This window comes from Diceros bicornis, chromosome X (genome assembly GCF_020826845.1).
Source record: "Diceros bicornis minor isolate mBicDic1 chromosome X, mDicBic1.mat.cur, whole genome shotgun sequence".
Taxonomy (NCBI): domain Eukaryota; kingdom Metazoa; phylum Chordata; class Mammalia; order Perissodactyla; family Rhinocerotidae; genus Diceros; species Diceros bicornis.
This window is the reverse complement of record NC_080781.1, coordinates 12,969,531-12,996,071: the sequence shown is the minus strand read 5'-3', so window position 1 is coordinate 12,996,071 and position 26,541 is coordinate 12,969,531. Positions and strand designations below refer to the sequence as shown.

Below are 26,541 nucleotides of genomic sequence, written 5' to 3'. Positions count from 1 at the left end.
AGCATCCAAAAAGAGGCGGGACCTGCAGTGACTGACAGTTTGTAACACCACCCTTAGAAGGAAGACTGAAAGGCCTCAGGAGGCCATGGCAACTGTGCCAGGGACCTTAGAGATCATTTAAGCCAGTGATTCCCAAGGACCCATTATGAATTTTCCATGACGAATTTGATGTTCTGGAAATTTTCCTAATAAAAATTTACTAAACAGCTTTCCATTTATAACTGCCAGTGTGATTAGCACGAGCTTGGCTGACAGAATTCTAAACAAAAGGAAAACATACACGGTGGTTAGCGGGTGTGGCCTGACGCAGGTAATACTGTGACTCCCACTAACCAGTCGGAAGTTTTGAGAGCAGCTCCACCACTAACTTCACGGAAGCAGTATAATGTAGGCACCAGCGAGGGAAACCACTGATGTTGTCTAATCCCCTTACTTTCTGGATGAGGCAAAGGCATGAACAGGTAAAGTGACACGTCTGAGAGCCCAGAGCTAATCAAAGCACACTGGCTCCTCGGCAGCGCTTCTAACGTGGTACCGTGTTGTGTGTGGCCAGGCGCTTCCACTGGAGTGTTTATTGGTTGTGTTGAGAAGTAGTGCGAAGACAGGAAGGCCCCCGCAAGAGAAACAAAAGGTAAAGGGGAAAGAGAAATTGTAAAAGAATTTTTAAAAATCTTGAACTCAGTAGAAAGAAGTATAGACTTGAATTCCACAAGTGCTGCTGGTTAGCATGGCTCTGTTCCTTGGCTGTTCCACCTTTCCACTGTCATTTCCAACTGGCAGAAACAAACCACAGCTTTATTCCTATCTTTTTCCAAATTATGGGACATTTTCCCCACCCTAACAACAAAATTATTCAGGTTCAGATCTGATCAAATCACAGACAAAGTAGGTGGCTTCACTATGTTAGGAGTCAACTACTGGGTCCAGGAGCAGCAGCTATTACATCTGACTTGACTCTTGCCTTAAGGAATGTTTTAAAATAATTCTGTGTAATCTGAATGCCTCTTTTTCACCCCATATGCTGCATCACCTGGTGGTCTAGTGGTTAAGATTCAGCGCTCTCACCGTTGCAACCCGGCTTCCACACACCCATCTGACAGTTGTCATACTGTGGCAGCTGCGTGTGGCTGTGATGCTGAAAGCTCTGCCACCTATATTTCAAACACCAGCAGGGTCACCCATGGTGGACAGGTTTCAGTGGAGCTTCCAGACTAACACAGACTAGGAAGAAGGACCTGGCCACCCACTTCCAAAAAAATTGGCCACAAAAACCCTATAAATAGCAGTGGAGCACAGCAGCAGAGCATTGTTTGATAGAGCGCCGGAAGGTGAGAGGATGGAGCAAAAAGACCAGGCAAGGATCTGCTCTGCTGTCCACAGGGTCACTAGGAGTCAGAATCCACTCCACGGCACTAACAACAATGCTGCATCACAAACGACGACTTTGGGAACACTACGTTCAGTATTGCAAGTATCCAATGAATAAAAACAAGGTAAAAAAAAAAAAAACGAATAAAGATTTCCGTTCTTGGGTAGCTCCAGCAAAAAAAAAACATGCACCTTGGGTGGAAGTTGTAAGCAAGTCCCATCAACACAATGCAACAACAAGGGCACTCCACTTGGAAAGTGGAGTAAGTGCAGTGGTGTTACACTGTGTACACTGCAGTTCTAGATGAGACCAGCTACAGAGGAAGGGAGGGAGTACATTCCCCATCATATGCAGCCTCTAAGGGAATGCTGGGACTGCTATCTGCAGAGGACCTTACGCAGAGAATTCATTGGCTGGAAGAGTTGGACCATAAAGGTACTGAACAGATGAAGGATCCTTTCCACTCTAGACCCTGGCACCCAGGAACTTGTGCTAGTACATGTTTATGATTTCACAAACTACCTCTACTGCATCAGCAATGAGGGGGGTGGAAAGGGAGAGAGAAGGAAGTAACATGTACTGAGTACTTGGGTGCCCGACATCCCCCACCCAGGCAGAGGGCCCATGCCCTAGCTCTCTCCTCCTACCAGGTACTTTGGCGGGAAGCGAACCAATGCATTACGCATACCCACCTTGAACTGGATCACTTTCCCCACGTTCTTGAACTCAGGGAGCACGTCGTCATAGAAGTCCAGGAACTGCTGGTAGGTTTCCTCTTCACTGTACTCCAGGCTGGCGTCGGGGTCATAGTCATCCCTTCTGCACTGCTCCATTCCAAACGTTGTAAACATGCTTTTAATAAGAAGGGTGGGACTCGATGCTGGGAAATTGTGTTTACGTGAACACCTGAATATGAAACAAAAACTTAAATTCAGTAGTCCGATGGTTAGAAATTACACATAAAAAGCTTGCTTTAAACTTTGAGATAAAGACTCAAGTAACTTGGCTGTTTTAATTGTAAGATAATAAACCTCATTCAGACATCAAATTTCAACACTTCGGGCCGGCTGGGTGGCGCAAGTGGTTAGGTGCGCGCCTTCCACTGTGGTGGCCCAGGGTTCGCCGGTTCGGATCCCGGGCGTGCACCGACACACCACTTGTCAAGCCATGCTGTGGCGGCGTCCCATATAAAGTAGAGGAAGATGGGCACAGATGTTAGCTCAGGGCCAGTCTTCACCAGAAAAAAGTGGAGGATTGGCATCAGATGTTAGCTCAGGGCTGATATTCCTCACACACACAAAAAAAATTTCAACACTTAAGAAAACTGTTCTAAGACTGACCAATATATTGGCTCTCATTAAAATGTAAAGTTGGGGGGCTGGCCCGGTGGCGCAAGCGGTTAAGTGCACGAGCTCTGCTTCGGCGGCCCAAGGTTCCCCGGTTCGGATCCCGGGCGCGCACCAATGCACTGCTTGGCAAGCCATGCTGTGGCGGTGTCCCATATAAAGTGGAGGAAGATGGGCATGGATGTTAGCCCAGGGCCAGTCTTCCTCAGCAAAAAAAGAGGAGGATTGGCAGATGTTAGCACAGGGCTGATCTCCTCACAAAAAAAAAAAAAGGTAAAGTTGGGAATTATTTCCAAGTTCATATGCCATTCAGCTGCCTTTTAATGAAGTTCAGGAAGTTTTATACATTGGAAGCACAGGGAAGAAGGTCCACTGGCATGACAGATTGTGGTGACAGGCACACAGATACCATATGTGGGACTCAGGAGAAAGGAACAATACGATCCTGGTTCTATACAATCTTCAACTAACCCAATGCTTAAGAGAATAGGGTAGTCTAAGAGTTTTGAGCTAAAGGAACACATTTCATAGTTTTCATGGCATTTTTATCTTTTTTCCTCTGATCCTTGCAACCCGGTAGGACAGTCGGGGCTAGTATTTTCCCCACTTTCCAAAGAAGGAAGCTGAGGCCTAAAGAAGCACACTTACCCAAGTCACATGGCTGGGGAGAGAGGAGCCAAGTGATCCCAGTTAAACTACAGACTATTGCCTGTTCATCACAGTCATGCGTCACTTAACGACGGGGACACGTTCTGAGAAATGTGTCGTTAGGTGATTTCGTCGTTGTGCGAACATCATAGAGTGTACTTTGACAAACCTAGATGCTATAGGTTACTGGACATCTAGGCTCTATGGTACTAATCTTATGGGACCACCGTCATGTATGCAGTCCGTCGTTGACCAAAACGTCTTTATGCGGAACATGACTGTATATGATATGATAAATGTAATTAATTTTTATTTAATGAAGGAGGCTAACAATTATGAACAATTTCCTTTTCATAGTTTAAACTGGACCAGGTTGTACCAAAATATTTTTTAAAAATATTTTGTATGCATTTATTCTTATTTACTTCCTTTCTCCTAAAATAAAATGAGGGAAAAAAAATGTAGTTCAAGGTTCCAAATCATCAAAATCTTCCTGATTAGGTTTCTAGTTAAAAATTGGTTAAGAGAAAATTTTGAGGAAAAAAAAATCCCCAGAACTTAGGAAAAAAGTCGAAGAACAGAGCAAGTGTTAGCAAAACAATGGCCTTCAAATGACTAAATGTTTATTTAACTCATATTCACTTTCCATGTGTGTGATATACATGTGTGCACCTAGTGAGATAATGCATAGAGAATGCCCTGCACACACCATGCCCAGCTCAGATATGTGCAATCAGTGTTCATTAACGTGAAATTTTCTATTTTCCAAAGGACTCTCCTAGATTATTCAGTTAAAGACCTTGTAATGAGATCCATCTTCCCAAGTATAGCTACCGACAGAACAAAGAGTGAAAATTCAACCTGCCTGGCAGTGTTAGCAGTGAATCAGAATTTTACAAGTATGAAGCACATACAGAATTAAACAAGGAACCAATTTAAGAAGGTTAAAATTCTGCTCAGGGGATTATTATACCTGAATCACCTTGGCTCTAGTTCCCAGGGTGTCAAATGAGCATTTGTGAGTTTTGGTACTGAGCCAAAGTTCCCACTGGGCCTAGAGACAGTCCATACAATCTGAGTGTATTCGAGGCCAGCCCTACAGCTCCTACTGAAAAGTTAGCTAAGACAAAAGAGATTTCAGGAGGCAGTCTAAAGCTGTAGTACCAAGCCTGTGGTTCTCAGAATCACTTGGGAAGAACTGAGATTTCCCAGGTCCTGCCCCAGACCATCTGTTCTAAGAGTGGGGAATCCATATTTTCAAAGTAACTCCCCACCTGGGCCTAAAGGTCAGCCATGTTTGGGAACCCCTGGTTTAGGCCATACTATTTACCCATTACTCAGATACTTGAATCAAGTAAGACTGCCACAAAATCACATAGTTAGACGTGACCTTAGCCCAAGGACGGCCAATAAATGGTGTGGGTGTCCAAATGCCCCCTCAGGTAGAGCTAACTGACTCCACCTCTTCTTCTTTTCTCAAGGGAGCACTCCAGGTATCCACTACCTTTGTCCTTCATAGAATCAAGTTACATGCTAGTTAGGCTGCAATCATTTATTGAAGGTCTCTGTAAGAGACATTTTCATGAAAATTACGTATGCAACTGTTAATAAAATATCTATCAAAGTTATTGTCCCCCTATCCTACTCAATGTCTTTATACAGTGTTCCTTGGGAGAAACATTTAGAATCTGATGCCTGGAAAATCTGTCTTTCCAGAGATACCACTCATTCTTCCTTTTTGGTAAGAATTACACAGCTCATTATCTGTCTGGGATGCATAAAAATCCAGGGCCAAATGTACTGCACAGTCACAGCAACTCACTTTCTCCTCCTTTCCTTGCTTTTGATTTCTTTCATTAAACTTAGGGAAGTAGATTGTGAGCCTTCTTTAAATCACTTCTGGAAATAAGTGAGGTATAAATAACTACTCTGATAAATAAGTCTTACTTGTCATCAGTGATTATGTTCTTTCAGGAGAAAAAAATAGAACTGCCCTCAAAGCTGCGACTCCAAGAAATATCAACTCCAGAAAGGTTCTAGAATTGAACTCTGTACTAATTACAAAAACAAAACAACCAAAGAAATGCTTAGGTTATGGAAGTGTTTGTCTGATGATGTGACAAACCTTAACAGAAAAGAACAGATGTATGATGTGGAGCGAGTCACTGTGGCTCTCTGTAAAAGGAGAACAGTATCTTTGTTTGAAGGGATGGTGCTGGATTTTATAACTGAATTTTATTTCACAACTCATCACTTAAACAATGAAACACCCAAATTGCTCTCATACTTTTTTTCGATAGTTGTGGTGAAATTTCATACACCTATGAAAATATTAAGAAATGTTCACAAACTAATCTGACCACTGTCAATATTTCCTTGAAACAACTCTCAGGGGTGGGTTTTGAGAGCCTAATAGCCCATTCCCCTTTCTACAAGTAAGTACTGACAAGTGATTTCCTGAAACCATACATCTCCCCTTCTCTCACTTATGCCCAACAGGAGAATCCAGAATCAGATGACCACAAGTTTTAAAATTCAAGGAAATGTTAGGGATATATCATAAATGAGGGATCCTGCAGCTAAAAAACCTTAAATGCAATTTGGTTCAACTACCCATGCAAATGTGAACTCATATTGAGTCTCAGTTATCTTTCAAAGGTAATTGATTGTACATTTTTTCGTTGGTGGGGGGTGTTTTACATCAATCATTACTATTTCTGATGACATTAAACATACATTTGGGAAACACTTCTAAAGGTAGAAAGGAGAATAAAGTCTCTCTCCTTTCCTTAGTTCCCAGTTCCTCAAGAGGAGGCTTCCACTATTGACCAGATCCTGTGAATCCTTTCACAGATGTTCTGGGTGTATACAATCCCAGCTATAAAATATAAAAGGAGTTCCATTTCCTATATTACTGGCTCTCAATCCTAGGGCACATTAGAAATAGCTGAGGACATTTCAAAACTAAGGCTGCCCAAGTCTCAGAGACTCTGATTTACTTAGTTTGAGGTAGGACAAAATTTTTTTTAAGCTTTCTAGATGATTCTTAATGTGCATCCAGGATTGAGAACCACTGTTCTTAAAAAATGTAAAATGGGGGCTGGCCCAGCAGTGTAGTGGCTAAATTCGCGCACTCTGCTTCAGTGGCCCGGGGTTTGCAGGTTCAGGTCCCAGGCGTGGACCTACACACCGCTCATCAGCCATGCTGTGGCAGTATCCCACATACAATGTAGAAGAGGCTTGGCATAGATGTTAGCTTAGGGACAATCTTCCTCAAGCAAAAAGAGGAAGACTGGCAACAGATGTTAGCTCAGGGCCAATCTTCCTCGCAAAAAAAACAAGGTAAAATGGTATGAGAGCTTAAATGAAAAAAGAAAGAGAAAGAGAAGGTTTATTTTATCAAAGAAGGAAATGAAACTAGTGGCATGGATAATTTTATGAATAAAATAATCATGAGCGACAACATACAGTTTCTCGTTAAATACATATGAATTCACCTATTCATATCCCTTTCTAGAATTAATAGGACACTAAGAGATGATTAGATCTTTTCTTCTGCAGAAGGCGCAGTAATAATTAGATTTTGCCTTGGATGGATTCATTCAGCATTATAAATTATTTACCTACTCTGAGTTGTTCATTCATAAACAAGCCAAATTATAAAAATCACCATTGCCTGGAATATAGTAGGTATTTAAATATTTGCTAAATGAATGAAGACATCAACACTTAGTTTTCCACATAAATGTCTTGTTTTAAAAACATTGATCCAAAAGAGGCAGGGAACAAAAGTGTCTCAGAGAATAAGGGCAACAATACCAAGCAACAATACCAAACGAGAAGAGCAGCGAACACTCAGACCGTGCTGGCCACGTGCCCAGCACTGTTCAACAGTGCTTTCCCTGCAGTCACTCATGTCAACCTTGCAACCCCCTTATAAGCGGGATACTATTTTTTCATCCCTGTTTTACAGATGAGGGCACTAAGGCACAGAGGGCTTAAGTAACTTTCCCAAAGTGATAGCCGCTAACGGAGTTTTTGACCCCAGGGTCTGTTCCTGCATTGGAGCAGACTGACTGAGAACGGTGAATTAGAATACTTTTCCTCCACTCACTCGGATCCTATCTTTCACAGATATCCCTTTGGGCGTGCCAATTTTTTAAAGCCTCTTTTATGCACAGTGCCATTCAAAAAATAAAGCAGGACTGCTCCATCTCTTGAAACAGATTATTTCCCCATCCAAGTTGTCCCACATGGACTAATGCAAGCACAGGAAGAAAACAAAAAGCAAAAGGTCTTCATAAAGCAGGGGAAGGAGCAGAAAGGGAGCCCGCAGAGAACCAGGGAAGCCCATGGCGGGAACAGGAATGGAGAGGCAGAGGATGGTCAGCTGGGGAACGCCTGATCGTGAACATTTCAGACTCAAGCCCGTGCCGCTCCCCAAAACAGAACTCAAAAACCTCGACATTCTGAGTCACTGAATTCTGACATGATAAAGCAAAAATCAGTTACCTGTCTCCAAATCTGCAAGCTCCTGTTTTACTGTAGAATGGACAATTAGCTCGATCTTTCTCCATTACTCTTATGTCTGTGGGTGGTTCTGGATTTTGCCATGTGGTACTATTTTCCAGCTGTTGAAAATAACCACGACTTTATTGGTAGTGTAAAATTCCATGAAGAATTAAAGGTTTAAAATGTATATCAAATATTTTGGTCAAAAATAAAAACAGATTCATTTAAGAATACACACGTTTAAGTTGTAACACACAATCAAGACCTTATAAACAGTTGTCGTAAGACACGAGCTGTATGGCTCTCTTGCTCCCAGTCGTCGCCCATCATCAGTCATGACTACGGCTACCAGGAGCAGTCACCAAGGTTTCCCTTCTGTCCATCCATTTTGAAAAGGGTTGAAGGATTCTTTAGGGAACCACCACTGAGAGAAATCTAAGTTACTCTGAATTAAGTTAAACCACCCATTTGGGGTAAGAGTGTGTGATGCTGCTTACACACACTTGAAGAACTATAAACAAGTACCGTCCACAGAGCTGACTCACTTTTGTTCATTTGCTTTTCTTCATCAATAAACTTTCGTTGTCGTTGTTGCTGTTTAAATCCCAGAGCCACAAAAATGATTCCCATACAGACCTGATTCTAAATAGCTTACCACAAAATTAACATTACTGGAAGTAGGGTTTTTAAAGAAATGTTTGCTGGTCTCAAATTCTTAATGAAAGGTTTTGAAAATACCTCATTTTCAGCCTGCTGCAGCATCTTCTGCACAGCTTCCTACAAATGGTGCAAAAATAGGACTAATGAAAATCTGGAAGTCAGGTAAGTCACACCTGGTTTCTCTGGTTAAGAATCTCATGTGTAACAACTTAAAAAAACCCATGCATACCAAAGGCTTCAAGTTCTAATTTGCTTTCTATGGCACAGATCTTCTGAAAAGCTTTCAAAGGATATATAGGTGAGAATCTTTATTCAAATAGGACATTTAATAGCTCACATTGCAAAACACAGTCTTATAATAGTTTCAGTAACAGTAATATTTAGTATATTTGAACATATATTCCACATTCTAGTTCTTACGATGGGGTATTAGTGGATATTATAAGACACAATGCTAGCTGAAACATCATAAACATTTAACAGATGCTAAATTATGACATGAACAGTAATAATTAGGATTGATGAAAAATCTCAAACTTTTAAGGCAAAGGAAGCCTTGCAATATGCCAGTAAATTTTGACCTCCTTGGCATTTAAACAAGTTTTACATTATGTTTGACAGACTTCTCTGCCCTAGCTCCTTAAAGCATTACATAAAAGACTCCTATGTCTAGCTGCTTACTTGATAACTCTACCTGGTCACATAAGGGTCCTTGGAAACTTAATGCGCTCAAAACGGAACCCTTGTTCTTCCCTACCCCCACCCAAATGCCCCATCTGAGGAAACGGTGCTGCCATCTGCCCACTTGTTCAAACTAAAAACCTACAAGTATGACTTGAATTCCCCTCCTTTCTTTCCCTCCCCTGTCCATTCAGTCTACAGCTAGAGTCCCGCTGACTCTGCCTCAATACCCCCAAAGCTGTGAACTTATCTGTATTAAGCACTGCCCTCAGCCAAACCACCATCATGTCCTATCTGAACAGCAGCCTTCTAACTGGTCACCGTTATTTCCACTCCTGCCTCCTTGGTCACAGCTCCCCACCCTCCTTTCTTTATACAAAAGAATGATCTGTTAAAGGTAAAGATATAAATCAGATGAAGTCACTCTCTGCCTAAAAATTCTTCAATGCCTCCCCATTACACTTAACATAAAATCCAAACCCCTCCGTCCAATCCAGGAGGCCTTACATGATCTGACCCTGCCTACCCTCCTGACCTCCTCCCCTGCCCCTGCTGCTCTCTCCTCTGGTCTCTAGGATTAAGGCAGCCTGACCTTCTTTCAGCTCCATGCTCAGGCCTCTTCTCCCTCTACCTGGACCTTCTCCCTGACATTTCTGCGCTCAGGTGTCAGCTCACACATTGGCTCCTCGGAGAAGTCTTCCTTGACGAGGCAATCTAAAGAAGTACTTCCCTACCCCAGTCACTCTATCACATGACTCTCTGCTTTATTTCTTTATAGCACTTAATATTATCTCACAGCACTTAAAATGATCTTTTCTGCTTACTTATCACCTGGCTCCCCCGTCTAGAAAACTAACTCAATGAAAGAAGGGACTGTCTTTTTCGCTGCTCTGTCTCCCTCTACTAGAGAAGTGTGTAGCACACAGCAGAAACACAGATTGCATATCCCTTTATATCTGCTTAGAAGCTACTTCATTTTACCCCACTTCTCCTTAATGTCTCACTAGATTTCCTTTGAAACAAAAGCCTTAGCTTTTTAAAAATAAGCCTTAGCTTTTTATCTGATGCCAGAAAGACCTCAACTGAAGAACATTCTACTGTTAAAATGAGAATTGATTACTCTCTATAAAAAAAATGATAAGCTCCAAACAATTTTCCTGCCCCCTAAAAACCTAGCGTGGTCTTGCCTCATCCGGAAAGCAGTGCACAAATGAGGGTGTCTAAAATTTGCACTGGAATTAACTGATGGCCTGAGACACAAAAACCAAAGGTCGTGGAGGCTGCTCCTACCCTACCATGACTAGGATGTAAACAAATGCATTTTCCCCATGATAAGGTGATTAACCACCCAATTTTATGCTATTCAAATTTGGCAATATTACAGAAAAGAAACATCGTGATGAATCAGTCAAGGAAAGATGAACTGTGATATCTTTGAAATAGATACACTATTAAGGAACAGAAGCAAAATATACCAAATCAATCTCTAGAAGATCCTGGAAGATAGAGAAGATATATACATACAGCTTATAGACTTTTTTTAATGCGCAACTATGTGTTAGCTATGATTGCCTTTATAGCCCAAGTTGGAAAGGAAGTCAAGATTTAATTACAAAATATTTCCTAATTCCTCAATATTTGAGTTCCTGATTTCCCTCAATCAATCAATTCTTGCTGACATGTCATAAGCGGTTAAGTCTTTTATAAACTAAATAAATGTGGAAACTGTACAAAATATTATTCTCTAAATAAGTCAACCCATATACAACAGACCCTCAGAAAAACACCATTTGGGGGCCGCCTGGTGGCGCAGCGGTTAAGTGTGCGCACTCCACTGCAGCGGCCCGGGGTTCGCAGGTTCAGATCCCTGGCGCGCACCGACGCACCGCTTGTTAAGCCATGCTGTAGTGGCATCCCATATAAAGTAGAGGAAGATGGGCACAGATGTTAGCCCAGGGCCAGTCTTCCTCAAGAAAAAAGGGGAGGATTGGCATCAGATGTTAGCTCAGGGTTAGTCCTCCTCACAAAAAAAAAAAAAAAAGAAAGAAAGAAAGAAAAACACCATTTGCTCTAGAGTGGTACATAGTGTAAAGCAGGGGCCAGCTGCCTGTTTTTGTAAATAAAACAATAAAGTATTGGAACAGAGCCACAACCATTCATTTACATATTATCTATGGCTGCTTTCACAGCACATTGGCAGAATTAAAGGTTTGCAACAGAGCATACGGACCATAAAGCCTAAAACATTTACTCCCTGGCACTTTACAGAAAAAGTTTGCCAATCCCTGGGATAAAGGGTAAGTTGGGTAAGGTTGAAGAAAAACCTTAATTTAAGGTATCTGTCACCACACAGACTCAAAGAAGAGCATCATAAGGAACCTCTAGTGTCTATCTATACTAAAAACACAACTCTTTCTAAACAAGACGACGAAGCCCAAACCCTGATATGCCTATAGCTTATTCTTCAACTCCATACAGGCCACATCTGCTCACTAAGAGGATCTGCAGTGCGTTATCCTCCTGTGACAGGAATCACCTCTCTCTCTCTCTTCTCCTGTAGCTTCTGCTCCTCCTCTTCTCTCTCTTTTCTCTGCTGCTCTTCCCATTCTTCCTTTAACTTTCTCTTTACAAGGGGAAAAAAAAACAGAAGGTAATTTTTTTTTTCAGATCTACTTTTTGAAAACATTTAACACATGGGGCAAATAAATGAAAAACTTTAACAACATTGGTAAAATGGATAATATCCTCTTTTTTAAGTTCAAGATATGTAACTCTTAATGAGAGTTGTTTTGGTTAACTAGTTAGTTAACTGGTTATCTGATTAATAGCATACCTCTTGCTCTTCCTGTCGTTTTCTAGCTGCCTCTTCCTTTTCCTTCTTTATTCTGAATTCTTCTTGTGCCTTCTGCTCCCGCAGCAACCACTCCTCATGTAATTTTTGCCTATCGATGTAATGATGGAATCAAATAAAAGAAATGGGCATTAATCTACAAACACACACACACACATATATGAGAGCAAAATGACATGTTGGGAATGATTAAACTGTCATGAAAGATATTTTCTTGAAAGCAGTTAAGTGGGGGTAAGAGGACCAGAAGATATGAGTAGCGTCTTAGAAAAGCACTAGATTTCAGCAACTATCTTCCTAGAGGGTCATAGCTTAACAACCACTACTCTCCATTTCATAGTCCATGACATCTTTTACATAAAAGAATTCCCTTTAGTTTGACCATAGTGATGTTTACGTGTCAATAAAGTGAATGATAAGTTTCAAAGCAACATCTAGTTTTTCACATTCCGAAAGTATTATCCTTCCTCTTCTATGCATTTTTAAATCGCAGGATCGCAGCACTATGAAAACCTGGCACCTTCTGCCATAAACTTTTGGACTGCTTCTCCATTCAGTTAAGAGACTCCCGTGGTTTGCCCCAAGCACCCAAACTGCCAAAAGAAAGAAAATAAAACCACATCGTGATCATGTCTTTAAAATAAAGCTATAGGGGGCCGGCCCGGTGGCGCAAGCGGTTAAGTGCGCGCGCTCCGCTGCGGCGGCCCGGGGTTCGCTGGTTCGGATCCCGGGCGCGCACCGACGCACTGCTTGGCAAGCCATGCTGTGGCGGCGTCCCATATAAAGTGGAGGAAGATGGGCACAGATGTTAGCCCAGGGCCGTCTTCCTCAGCAAAAAAAGAGGAGGATCGGCGGATGTTAGCACAGGGCTGATCTCCTCACAAAAAATAAAAAAATAAAATAAAATAAAGCTACAGGTTTTAAGGCAAGACGACAAGAAGTTATAAAAATAAATTAGCGAATGTCCAATTTAAAATGATCAATTTTTTTTTTAATTTTTTGTTTATTGCAGTAACATTGGTTTATGACATTGTAAAAATTTCAGGTGTACATCATTGTACTTCTATTTCTGCATAGATTACATCATGTTCACCACCAAAATACTAATTACAACCCATCACCACACACATGTGCTGAATTATCCCTTTCACCCTCCTCCCTCCCCCCTTCCCCTCTGGTAACCACCAATCCAATCTCTGTCCCTATGTGTTTGTTTATTGTTATTATCTACTACTTAATGAAGGAAATCATACGGTATTTGACCTTCTCCCTCTGACTTATTTCACTTTGCATTATACCCTCAATGTCCATCTATGTTGTCACAAATGGCTGGATTTCATCGTTTCTTATGGCTGAGTAGTGTTCCATTGTGTATATATACCACATCTTCTTTATCCATTCATCCCTTGATGGGCACTTAGGTTGCCTCCAAGTCTTGGCTATTGTGAATAACGCTGCAATGAACACAGGGGTGCATGTACCTTTACAAATTGGTGTTTTCGAGTTCTTTGGATAAATACCCAACAGTGGAATAGCTGGATCATATGGTAGTTCTATCCTTGATTTTTTGAGGAATCTCCATACTGTTTTCCACAGTGGCTGCACTAGTTTGCACTCCCACCAGCAGTGTATGAGAGTTCCCTTCTCTCCACATCCTCTCCAACACATGTTGTTTCCTGTCTTGTTAATTATAGCCATTCTGACGGGCGTGAGGTGATATCTCATTGTAGTTTTGATTTGCATTTCCCTGATAGTGATTTTGAACATTTTTTCATGTGTCTGTTGGCCATCTGTATATCTTCTTTGGAGAAATGTCTGTTCAGGTCTTTTGCCCATTTTTTAATTGGGTTGGTAGTTTTTTTGTTGTTGAGATGCATGAGTTCTTTATATATTTTGGAGATTAGGCCCTTATCAGAAGTATGGTTTGCAAATATCTTCTCCCAATTGTTAGGTTGTCTTTTCGTTTTGTTGATGGTGTCCTTTGCTGTGCAGAAGCTTTTTAGTTTGATGTAGTCCCATTTGTTTATTTTTTCTATTGTTTCTCTTGCCTAGTCAGACGTGGTGTTTGAAAAGAAAAATGATCAATTATAAAGAGTGATGTTATCTTAAAATGATAAGTGTCTCAGACATCCAATATCACAAGTTTCTAATTTAGAGATGGGTTATATTTCAAAAGTCTATTAGCCAACACGGTGTTTAGAACCTAGATTGCATTTTCCCACTGAATTTGTAAAAGGAAAATGAAATACAGTTGGCCCTCCGTATCCTCGGGTTCCACATCCACAGATTCAACCAAGTGCAGATGGAAAGGCCTACAATGGCTGCGTCTGTACTGAACATGTACAGACTTTTTTTCTTGTCCTTTTTCCCTAAACAACACAGTGTAACAACTATTTACATAGCATTTACACTGTATTACGTATAATAAGTAATCCAGAGATGATTTAAAGTATATGGGAGGATTGCTAGGTTATATGCAAATACTACACCATTTTATACAAGGGACTTGAGCATCCTCAGATTTTGGTATCCATGGGGGTCCTGGAGCCAATCCCCTGCAGATACCAAGGGACGACTGTGTAAGAAATTGTTCTATATTACTTTAGCAACATTAGGAGTTAAATAAGGTTTTATGTCTAGACTAAGGACCCAACCACAATTTCAAATACTCTATAGGAAAATATATTCCATTTCCAACTACAGATTCCAAGAGCACATCTTTTAGCCATAATAGAGACTGGCATATTGCATATGTCAATGTTCCTGTGCATTTTACAGGGTGTATATATAGATGTTCCAGTGTGCAGAACTCTGATTTATGAATTTTCTGAGGAACATATTAATTGTAAATAAGCTGAACCAAAGTGTATATAAATTTAAGACCACAAAAAAGTAAAACATTATGAAGGTAAAATCACTAAATTTACTAAAAATAGTAACTTGAATACATTATTGAGAATTGTAGAACCCTGGGCACATACCTCCATCAAACCCCTGCACTAGGAGACTTGAGCAAACTCTAGCATGGCTTCTGGCAGCATATGGCTGTGTCCCTAGGATGACCCCAATCCCCACGCCCCACATTAAAATGCCTGCCTGAGAAAGATCTACACCACCAGGAAAATGGACTATTTGCTCTAGCCAAGACCTGATGATAGGCCTCTGCCAACCCTTTCTTAGAGCATTTACTAGAAGGGGCTCATAACTGTGAATATGTGTCTCTCACAACTCAGAAGCATCTCTCTCAAGGACCTGAGAACCATTCCTTGGAAATGTTATCATTAAGAAGGATGAGGGCTCTGTCTCCAAGTCTCTGTGGGAGGATAGAATCCTAACTTCCCTAACTGCCAGCTAACAAACACCGTGGGCCTAATCACATTTACACTGACCAATCCTTTGCACTTTTTCACTTCTCTGACACTACTGGGCCCCCGCACCCCTCCTCCCTCATTCTCCCTTTAAAAGGCCCAAATCGCCTCTGCACAAATTGGAATGGAGCTTAGCTCATTCTCCTACTGTTAGCAGTTACTGAATAAAATCTGCTCTCATCACTTTAACTAATGTCCAGCTGTGTTTACCTTTGACCCTATATGTCTGCTTTAAAGTAGTACATAAAGCCATGCAGTATTTTCACATAATTTTCCTGTTTTTCACCAATAAAGTATTATGCAACTCATATAGGAATAAACAAAGATCAAAGGAACACAAAGATACATGTATGTGATTTAAAAGAAGCTTCTCAAATAAATGGGAAAACAAAACAAAAAAAATCCCTGCCCTATTTCATGCTATCATCTTTTTTTTGTGTGTGTGAGGAGATCAGCCCTGTGCTAACATCTGCCAATTCTCCTCTTTTTTTTTTGCTGAGGAAGACTGGCCCTGGCCTAACATCCATGCCCATCTTCCTCCACTTTATACGAGATGCCGCCACAGCATGGCTTGCCAAGCAGTGCATTGGTGCGAACCCGGGATCCGAACTGGCGAACCCTGGGCCACTCCAGTGGAGTGCGCACACTTAACCGCCTGCGCCACTGGGCCGGCCCCTTCATCATAACAGAAACCTATAATAATAAGAACACACAGAGTTATGACAGCCTCTCCTATCTGTTAACATTGTGTTAAGCACTGTACAGTTACCACCACATTTATTTTCCCCACTTCCATGGGGCAGGTACGATGATTGATTTTATCTCCATATTTAAGGCAAGGAAATTGAAACTTAGAATGATTAAGCAACTTGAACACAGCTAGTAAGTAGTAGGGCCAGGACTGGAATGCAGATCTGGCTGAATCCAACTCCATGTTCTCAATCATTACTACATTTGGGGGAGGGGGTGCATTTTGATAATTCCACCTATTTATGTGCTTAGGTAGATAAATTGATTACAAGAAAAGAAGCAACATTCCCAGTGAACACGCTAAATACCTAGAGAGTGTATATAAATAAAAATTTTTTAAAAGGAGAAAAAAATTTATTTTTTATTGTGGCAAAATATACATACCATAAAATTTACCACTTTAACCATTTTTAAGTGTACAGTTGAGTAGCATTAAGCACATTCACATTATTGTGTGCCACTTAAAAAAAAAAAAAAAAACTATTCCCCCTGAAAAATACTGAAGAGAAAAAATAGCAGACTATTTGTGTCAACTTGGGATGGGGGAGGCCTTTTTAAGTCAGACACCAAGGCCAGATATCATGATGAAAGCTGACAATGTGAAAATCAAATTATGGTAAGTAATGTCCTAAGCCAAGTTAGGACTGATGACAAATGAGAAAAACATACATCACACACGACAGATAAAGGATTAATATTCTTAATCAAGTAATAACATTGCTTACACAACAAACTTAAAAAAATGTATCCCAAAAGAGAAAGGTGCAAGACTTAAGCAATCTACAAATAGGTAATAAAATATATAAAAAGATATTCAACCCTACTAATTAAGAAATGTACATTTGCGGTGACAGATGGAAACTAGACTTTTGGTGGTGAACATGGTGTATACAGAAGTCAAAATATAATGATGTACACCTGAAATTTATATAATGTTATAAATCAGTGTGACCTCAATAAATATGTATTTATCATATAAAAAAAGAAACGTACATTTGAAACAATGAAATATAACTATTCACTACAGGAGTTTTAAAAATTGAGAATGCCTAGTGCGAGTGAAGGTATGGGGAGATGGGCCCCTGGATTCACTGTCGGAGGGGCTGCAAACTGCAAACCGGGAGGCCTTCCACCTGCCCATCTACATTTTACGTGTACTTATCCTTTGATCCCAACAATTTCATTTCTAGGCATTTTCCAAAGGAAATAATAGGACAATTGCCAAGGATATACAGTCACGTGCTGCATAATGGCATTTTGGTCAACGACGGGCAGCATATACGACGGTGGTCCCATAAGATTAGTACCATACAGCCTAGGTGTGTAGTAGGCTATACCATCTAGGTTTGCATAAGTTCACTCTATGATGTTCGCACAACAACGAAATAGCCTAACAATGCATTCCTCAGAATGTATCCCTGTCGTTAAGCAATGCATGACTATATAATCATGGATCATTGCAACTTTTTATATAATAGTAAAAAACCTAAATGTGAATTAATAGTAAACGGTAAATAATAGTAAATTAATAGTACATAGTAAGTGAATGTTATTTAATGGTAAATAACCTGAATGCCCATCAGTAGAGAACTATAAATTATGAACAAAGAAATTATGCTACATCCATACAATGGATACTATGTTGCCATTGAAATGGTTGAATTAGGTCTCTGCATCAACACTGAAATAAATGTCCTACATTTTTAGCCAAAAAAGCAATTTATAGAAAAATATATTATTCCATTACAGAAAAATATGTATAAATATTATTCCATTATAGAAATATACACGTACAGTACATCTACACTTTCTTATATTCTTAACAGTGGCTATTTTTGAGTGTGTTGAGTTTATTGAAGCTCTTTCACACTTTACACTTCTTAATTATTTGGATTTTTTTCCAAAAACATTTATAAATTAGCAAAAACAGTGAAAAATACTTCCATTAAAAAAAAGGACAACATCTAGTTTTTCAGCTAGAGATTTAAATAGTTTATCTAGGGTATTTTGTAAGATCTATTTTGTACAAGAGTTTATAAAGAACACCCATACTACTTAGTAAAGACTTAGAATACTCAAATAAAATAACTGGGTTCACAAGAAAGGTTTCAATTAGTGCTGACCTCTCTATCTCCAACTGCTTCTCTTCTTCTAGTTGTTGTTCTTCATTAAAAGTGTCCTCCTCCTCCTCCTGTGATAGTCCTGAGGGAATTTAAATGTTTTATTATATTAGCTGAGTATTGCAAAACCTTGGTTAATAATCAGGAAGAAAAACAGATACAATCTTAAATCTTGACAATTACGGTATGAACCTGTTTTTAAAACTTTCTAATAATAAGGGTTCCAACCACCCAAATTTGGTACAATGTGAGTATCAAAAAGAACAATAATGGTAGTAGATAACACATTAGATTAAAAAAATTGATGGTTCCATAGTGATACTCAAAAAGGTGGTGGGGGTGTGGGAGGGAACATCCATCCTTACAGAAGAATGGCAACTAAAATATGTAGCAAAACTTAAGTAGAAAAGTCATTACATTTGCAACCCCACTGTAAGAACGAATTTAGACAAAGTTGCTAAAAACATTGGATGAAAGCTTGTTGGAAAGAGGATACTTATTTATACCATCTCAAAATATCAGCCCACAGATGAGTACTAATTACAAAGCGGGCAACATCCTTTACAATGGAGCACTATGATTGGCAACACTTTGACCACACTGAGCATCACTAGGAGTGGAACAACCCGCCATTACAGGCCCCCTGATGTATGCAATGAGAGGTATACAGCATCAGCTTTGTGGTATTTTGCCATAAAGAGTGTAACCTGAAGCTAATCAGAAGACAGACTACTCCAGAATGCAAGGCATTCCACGAGACAACTGGCTTGAGCTTTTTAAAATAATCAATCTTGGTTTGGGAAAGTTCAAATATGGCTCGTATATCATACCATCGAATTACTGTTCCTTTACTTGGGTGCAAGTTTGGTATTGTGGTCCTTATTCTTGGGAGATGCAAGCTAAAGTACTTAGGGATGAGGGGTCATGATATCTGCAACTGACATGCAAAGGGTTCAGAAAAATTTGTACACATATATCTATCTATATGTAGAGAGAGACAGTAAGGCAAAATGTTACAATTGGCAATCTAGGTAAAGGGTTCATGGATGTTGAATGTACTGTTTTTTCAAATTTCTGTACTTTGGGACATTTTCAAAATAAAAACATGGGAAAATAATTTAATATAATAACAACTTAGATCTCCTCCTATTCAGAATTTAAATTTGAAAAGAAAAGGAGGGAAACTGAAGTGATCTTAAGGAAATGTAACAGATCTCAGGCTTGAAGGAAAAAGATTTTGTGTCTATCACATATATTGAGTATAAGTCTAATCAATACCAGTCCTAGATAATTACAATAATTTACTTTTATTAAGCAAGTAAACTTTATTATTTCAGCACCTGAAATTAAAAGAAAAATAGGTAAAAAAAAAAAATTTAAGTTCTAACTCACCTAGAACAATACCTAATTATTCAGATAATTAAATGATCTAATGTTCGTAAAGAGCCTTCCAGGGAATCTGGCACAGAGGCTATGACTGACTGACTTACAGAGCTATGCCCATAGATTGGACACTGCCTGCACACAGCTGATACTCAAAAATATCTGTTGCCTGACTCACTCAACCCCTCATCCTCCCTCAAACCAAGCTCACACATTCTGCAGAGGTGATCACTAACAGTTCTGGATGTAGCATTTTCTCTACACCTACAATCAAATATATGCAAGGATACATATAAGTACAATGTATCTATACATGTATCACACATGTAACTATACATGGAATCCTGCTATAGTTTTGCAACTTGCTTTTTTTCCCCCTTTTATCCCTGATGCTTTATCTTGCCTCTAGTGGACCAGTTTTGAACGAACGAAGAAGAGGTGCTAACACAGGTTGCAGGTAAACACACTGCTCCTTCCATTCTAAATAGTCCAAGTACTGCTACTAAAATAATTACTCGGCAACTCTAATGGTAAATAAAACCTCTATGGCTATGTTTCTAAAGGCCTGAGGTTCCTGGTTACTCGAGGCCATGGTCTATGGACTTCAAGAACTGTCTAGGATAATTTAATAAGCATATTCTGGGTAATCTGGATGGCAACCATTATAAGCCAGTATGCCTGTGTGATTTCAGTGCTTCCATCTGCATTTACAACTACTATATAATTTTATAACTAAGTTAGCAGTACTAACTTCATTATATTTAAACAGGTAGGTTTGATATAAATGTTAGATTCTCCCATGTGAAGGCCAGATGATACCATGGCCAGTACAGATGAAGGTTCCACAGTATTTTAACAGAAAAAATAGGTAGTAAATAACCACAGGGCAACAGTAGTAGTGGCATTCCAAACTCCAGTCAGTATCATATTCATGCTGTGAGCATGTTTCCCATCGTCCCTAACATTACATTAATGTAGATTTGAATTTTACTGGATGTGTAACTTTACTTGGTTTTGTAACTTGTAAATATATTGTTTCATAGACAAATAACAGTTTCATAACTAGTTTTATGCTTATATATATTTAAATAACATTAATAATTTGAGTCAACAAAGGGTTTCTTATATTATTCAAGTTCGAGAAAAACTTGCAAAATGTCTGAAACTCGTGACTCCCGCTGGTTATACAAAGAAAAATATTCACCAAATACTTACTATGTGCAAGGGCTGTGCTAGCTGCTGTAATTCATGATGCCTGCACCTGTAATATTAGATACTTTATAAATACTTACACACCATCAGCGGGTGATGATTTACCATGACTGTTTCCCCTTCTTTAGTATGTTAACATTGTTTCTGATGTGGGTCTAACATAATTTCACTTGGGAGGCAGTAGCCACAATTCTTTATCTGATACAGTACTTGGCTTCTTTCTGACACTGGGGCCTCGAGTTACGAAGGGAGTGGGGAGAGCAATTTCATACACAGAAAACAGAATGAGTTCGTTACCTGAGTCTCTCAATCGAGCGAGTTCCTGCCGACGTTTCTTTCGTTTCTCCTTCTTCAGGGCGGCCCTGTACTTTTTGTGGCTGGAAAAACGAGACAGGCACACTCGAGCGTCAGTGGTCGCACCTGCAGCGGTGCCTCAGCTCCCCTCTCCTCCGCACCCACTGACAGGAAATCGCCCGGGTACTCAGGAGTAAAATCTCGCTTCCCGTGTTTTAATTACAGACCATGCATTTACCACCGCCTCGCCCTTCCACGCCCAGACAGACCGCAGGTCTTCACCATCCCGCCACCTGTTTCCCTGCTCGCCTCCCTGAGCCCACGGACGCCCGTGACAGTCTGGGGCGCACTCCTGGAAGGGCTCGAGCTGCTGCGGTAGCTCGCTTGCTTGGCCCAGCTCCTCTTTCCTTCCTGCCTGCACATCCTCCATGCCCAGCCTCGGCCCGCTCCGTCCCCTCTTCCCGCCAGCTCATCTCCCCCAACCCAGCTTACCTCGGTTTCCCCGGAAACATCATCTCCTCGGGCGCAGCCATCTTGCCAGCGCCGCCACGCCCCCCAGGAGCCAAACGGAAGAGGCGGGCTTAAGAGAGCGCGCGGTGGCGCGCACGCGCAGGTGCCGCGCGGCCTCTCGCCGGCGGGGAGCGTGCTTCTCTCCGGGCGGACCAAAGACGGAAGACGGGAGGTTCCTGTAGGTGGCTTGTCTTCCAAAACCCTGCACAAATAAATGTCTCCTTCCCGAAAACTCCTCTGGGGCTCCTGCCGCGCCCTGGAAGTGATTCTACCGTCCTAGCGTTTCCCCAGTGCTTTATCACTACCTCTCCCCACACCATAGGCGTCTTGTGGACAGGAGGTTCAAGTCACACTTCTCACTCTTTTCCCTTCATCCGCTCTCGAAGCCTCGTCCCACATACAGCCGCAACCCTGGGTTCCCAGTCGGACTTATCCAGGTTCCGCCTCCTTCCATTCACACCTGCCGGCTCTGTAGGCGAACCTAACTCCTAGGGTTGCAAAGGTGCAACCTCTGCTCCCAAGGAATTTACAATCTAGAGGCCGAGAAGGACCATTACATAGATTAGATAATATGGTACAGGCAACTACGTTTACTTAACATAGTCCACCTGGGGATTCAGGAAGAGCTTTCTGATGTCTGAGTTTGAGTTTTGAAGACAGATGGCGTTTACCCAGGTGGAGAAGGGTGGGAATTGAATTGCAGGTAAATCTGCATAAGCAAAGGCACTGAGAGGTGAAACTGGAATCTGCCAGAACCGCAAGAATTTGGCCATCGAATTTAAAAGGCAATTCGAAAGTATCAAGGAATATAGAGGTAGAGGTGGGCTGGGAATAGGGGGGCCTAGTATGTCATGCTAAGAAGCTTTAATTACGTTCTGTAGGCAACAGGGAACCATTGAAAGTTTTTACATTGAGGCTTGTTCTGGTTATATTTGTGGTTTAGGTAAATTATTCTGGTTTGCAATATAAAGGATAAAGCTGGAATATCACAATCTAGGTGAGAGGTGACAAGGAATTAAACTGAGGCATTGAGAGTAGGTACTGAGAAGGTAAAATCAGCCCTGCTAATAATTAGACTGCGATGTACATGCACAAGGCCAGGGACAGACCAAGAAAAAATGTTTCTCCCATGGACAAGTTGCATCTGCAAAATGATTAACCCCGGTCTTTTGAGTGACTGGATAACTTCCCTAGCCTAGCTTTGTTCCTCTCTCCTCCAAATCAAAATTACTGAGACACCCAATTACTAAACTGCCCCTGCTTCCCCTAGTCCCTCCTTGGAATCATTCAGCAGAAGCCCAAACACTGCATAAAGCCTTACCCTACTGCCTCTTATAAAGACACTTGCAGTAACACACCTCCAAGTTGACCTCGTCCCGCTCAGTGCATCAGTAATTAGGAACATAGACTTTGGAGGTGGATGGACTAGAAACTCAAGCCTTGACTCTCTGATCTTGAGTAAATTCCTCAATGTCTAATCCTCAGATTTCTCATCTGTAAAAATCAAGATAATAATAATAGTTATTATCTTGTGTGCCTGGCAATAGTTAGTGTCCCCAAAACATTAGCTGTTAGAACATCATCATCATCATAGGTGTGAAAACTTCCTGACCCCCTGAAGTGTGGATTAGGTACCTGTCCTGCATGTGCTCCAGCACAAGTATCTCACCTTTTATAACACCTATCATACTATATTGTACTTTGTTGTCTACACAAATCTGCTTCTTGCACTAAATCTTAAAACTCCTTGAAGGTGGAGACTTGACACTTATAGCCCCTAACTAGAGAAAGCCTCAAGTAGCACAAAATGTAGCTGTGCAAATCACCAATTTTGCTAGTTCCTGTGACCAGGACTTATGCTGAGAATTACTGCTATTCTGAAAGCGTCAGTGTCTGGGTTGCTGTAACATTTCTTATGAATTAGACCAGACCTTCATATCAGAACAGTAAGTAAGAACATCTTCTGGGAAGATACTCCTAATTAAAAAAGGATACAGACTTAGATTTTATTATCATTTAGAAATGAATGTAAATCTCCTTTTATAGGAGTTAGGCATTTATCTTCAACAGTTAACCACTGAATTCAGTTTCATGAACAAGCTTGAGTTGCTCAAGTTAATTTCATTACAGAAGTTACTCTAAAAGCCAATTCCATTTCCAAACTAGAGTTACCATCATTTGAATTTGATAAATCACAAGATAAAAATAAGGTATGTAAAAATTTAATGCAAAGATACATTCTACTATGATATTCTGATAAATAGAACAAAGTTATCTTTATTCTGCAACATAACATATATTTTCTATTTTTCTTGGTGCTTGAAATACAACATCTACTTATTCTTAGGTATGTGTATTTCAGTTCATCCCCCCTCTATGGGAAAATGACTAAATTTTTTTTACATTGTCAGTAGAAAATAGCTGATTATCTTTAAAAAGTTAAAGAAAATATTTTACTTATATAAATGATGTAACAGATACTATCACTAAAGATGTCTAAATTGTTATAAAATGATCAAAGAATAATCCATAAATGTATTTTTCATTTATTGCAAGCATAAAGGGAGACCAAGAAAAAAAAATCTACTCTCTGAATGCCAGGTTGGGACTCTTTCAATTAATTTGTTTTTTTCTTGCTCAAGTGGGACAATGGTACTAGGATTCATTAAATAGTCGACGCAGAAATTCTCAGGAAAGAACATTTCATTTCTTGCCTACCATTAATTTCAGTATTAGTCACTAGATTTATTCAAGGACATAAAGTGAGGTCTCAAGTCCTTTCCAACCCTCATTGCTATGCCAAGGGCTTTATATATTTTCCAGATTATAACTTAAAATAGAAAGATAAAATACTTATGAATGCATATTAATGTGAAAAATGCATGCAAATCTATATTTGTACAACTGATTAAAAGTTTTCTTTGGAGGAAAGAACTATCCAGTGATAGTTCTTATTACTTGATTCTTTTGTCTAGTGATAAGCTCAAAGCAACACAACTGCTGGTGGTTTGAGAAGAAATGGTGGCAGAGTCCATATCCCCACCCAGAACCCAAACCAAAGTACCAATTTTAAAGAGTGGTTGAATTCAAAAAGCAGGAAACAAAATATACATAGGGACAAGTGTCATAGTCCTGCCATTACAATATACCATAGACTGGGTGGCTTATAAACAACAGCAATTTATTTCTCACAGTTCTAGAGGCTGAGAAGTCCAAGATCAAGATGCCGGCAGATTCGATGTCTGGTGAGTACCTCCTTACTGGTTCCTAGAAGGCTGTCTTCTCTCTGTGACCTCGTATGGGAGAAGGGGTGAGAGAGCTCTCCAGGGTCTCTTTTAAAGAGCACTAACCCCATCATGAGGGCTCCACCCTCATGACCTAATCACCTCCCAAAAGGCCCCACCTCCTAATACCATCACATTGGGGGTTAGGTTTCAACGTATGAATTGTGGAGGGACCAAACATTCAGTTCCTAATAACATGAATGCATTACTATTTACATGTTAAGTAGCCAGTATTGTTTATATGTACTAATTATATGGTAAAATTAGAGCTTATTTGCTTAAATGAACTATATCCATTTTTGATCAATAAAATTTTACATGAAAGAACTTAACCAACAAAGTTGGATTAAAAAGACAATAAAACATTAAGCAGAATAAACATCAAGTAAATGATGTTGATTCTTCTAGTGATGCAGAAAAATACCTAAAGTAATTACAATACTGTATTTTTGCTAATATCATGCCAAAAGAATTGTCCCCTAGTGAGCAAGGAAAAGACATCTTCCTAAACGTTTTTTGAGGCAGATGCCTGGTTTTAGAATAGCCACCTTTACCCTGACCCATGTAGCCCTGGCAAAGGAGAAAGGGGCTGGCAGCTTGCCCTATCGGTGATGTTAGCAGATCGATTGTGCACTGGTTTGACAGAAGGGAGAGCTAAGGAGGAGCGGGTGGTTCTTTCCATTCCTGTTTCTCTAATAAATCCCTTAGGAGTTTTTTAGTCACTTTCTGATCTACATGTTAAAGGATGTCTCATTAATTTTACAGACATCTTACAGACTCAAAAAAACTAATGGGAAGAAAAAGTCAATCAACAAATATTAGTACTGTAAATTAGTATTGTAAAGAAAGGGTTTTATTATATGAAGATGAGCAGCAATTTTAATACAAAATTCTTTCTCAAGCCCTTTGACAGACCTCAAGCCCATTTTTCCCCTTCATGTCTAGGAAGATACGAGTAAAACACTTCTGGAAGGATAAAAGACAAAAAGTTTCTTGCTAGGGTATATCAGTAGCCAGGGAATTGAAAGCACCCTTTTGGGGACCATATGACTAAGGCATGGAAGAAACCACACCCCCAAGGCAGTTTCCATAACCTCTGCAAAGAAGGTGACCAAGAATTTATGATGCAAACCAGGCTACAGCGGAGCGTGAAAGAGGGTGCTGTTAGTAATTACACCAGAACACCAGGTGTGAGTAAAGCAGGCGTGGCGAACCAGGACACACCCTATCCATACATCCATTGTATCTCTAAGATATAAGGGCAAGTAGTGCATTCTGTACATTGGTGCTCGCTCCAATTTGGAAGACTCGCTGCGATAGAATTTTGTGCTAAGAGTTTGCAAGATGCCTAGGAGGGAAGACTGTGTGCCCTGGAAAATGCATATCTTACGTGTTTTCCCGTTTAAAGACAACCATGGTTTGAAACAGATTAATTCTATTAAGTTAATATAAACTTTTTTCCCCCACATTTATCCTTTTAAGAATTTTATTCATTTCCTAGGGCATACATGCTTCCCTTTCCCAGAGAAGGCATGCACCCTAGGAGCAAATGC

General features: G+C 40.2%; 1 protein-coding gene across 5 annotated transcripts in view; it reads right to left on the bottom strand.

Moving 5' to 3' along the window:
• The window catches only part of ZRSR2 (zinc finger CCCH-type, RNA binding motif and serine/arginine rich 2), a 30,997-nt gene extending 5,236 nt beyond the window's left edge, over positions 1-25,761 (bottom strand). Inside the window, exons 1-10 of one of the 5 annotated variants that reach the window (XM_058535481.1) lie at positions 24,897-25,761; positions 23,026-23,198; positions 21,687-22,237; positions 21,198-21,277; positions 18,309-18,387; positions 12,050-12,158; positions 11,753-11,839; positions 8,614-8,652; positions 7,876-7,994; positions 2,062-2,275 (exon numbers count right to left, since the gene is read on the bottom strand). In XM_058535481.1, the coding sequence (XP_058391464.1) occupies positions 2,062-2,275; positions 7,876-7,994; positions 8,614-8,652; positions 11,753-11,839; positions 12,050-12,158; positions 18,309-18,387; positions 21,198-21,277; positions 21,687-21,727 (768 nt within the window). In that variant the 5' untranslated portion in view covers positions 21,728-22,237; positions 23,026-23,198; positions 24,897-25,761. Of the gene's footprint in view, positions 1-2,061; positions 2,276-7,875; positions 7,995-8,613; positions 8,653-11,752; positions 11,840-12,049; positions 12,159-18,308; positions 18,388-21,197; positions 21,278-21,421; positions 21,640-21,686; positions 22,238-23,025; positions 23,199-24,896 lie in introns of those variants that run through there. The other 4 variants (XM_058535483.1, XM_058535482.1, XM_058535484.1 and 1 more) reach the window with 4 other exon arrangements.
• Positions 25,762-26,541: the final 780 nt, after the last annotated feature.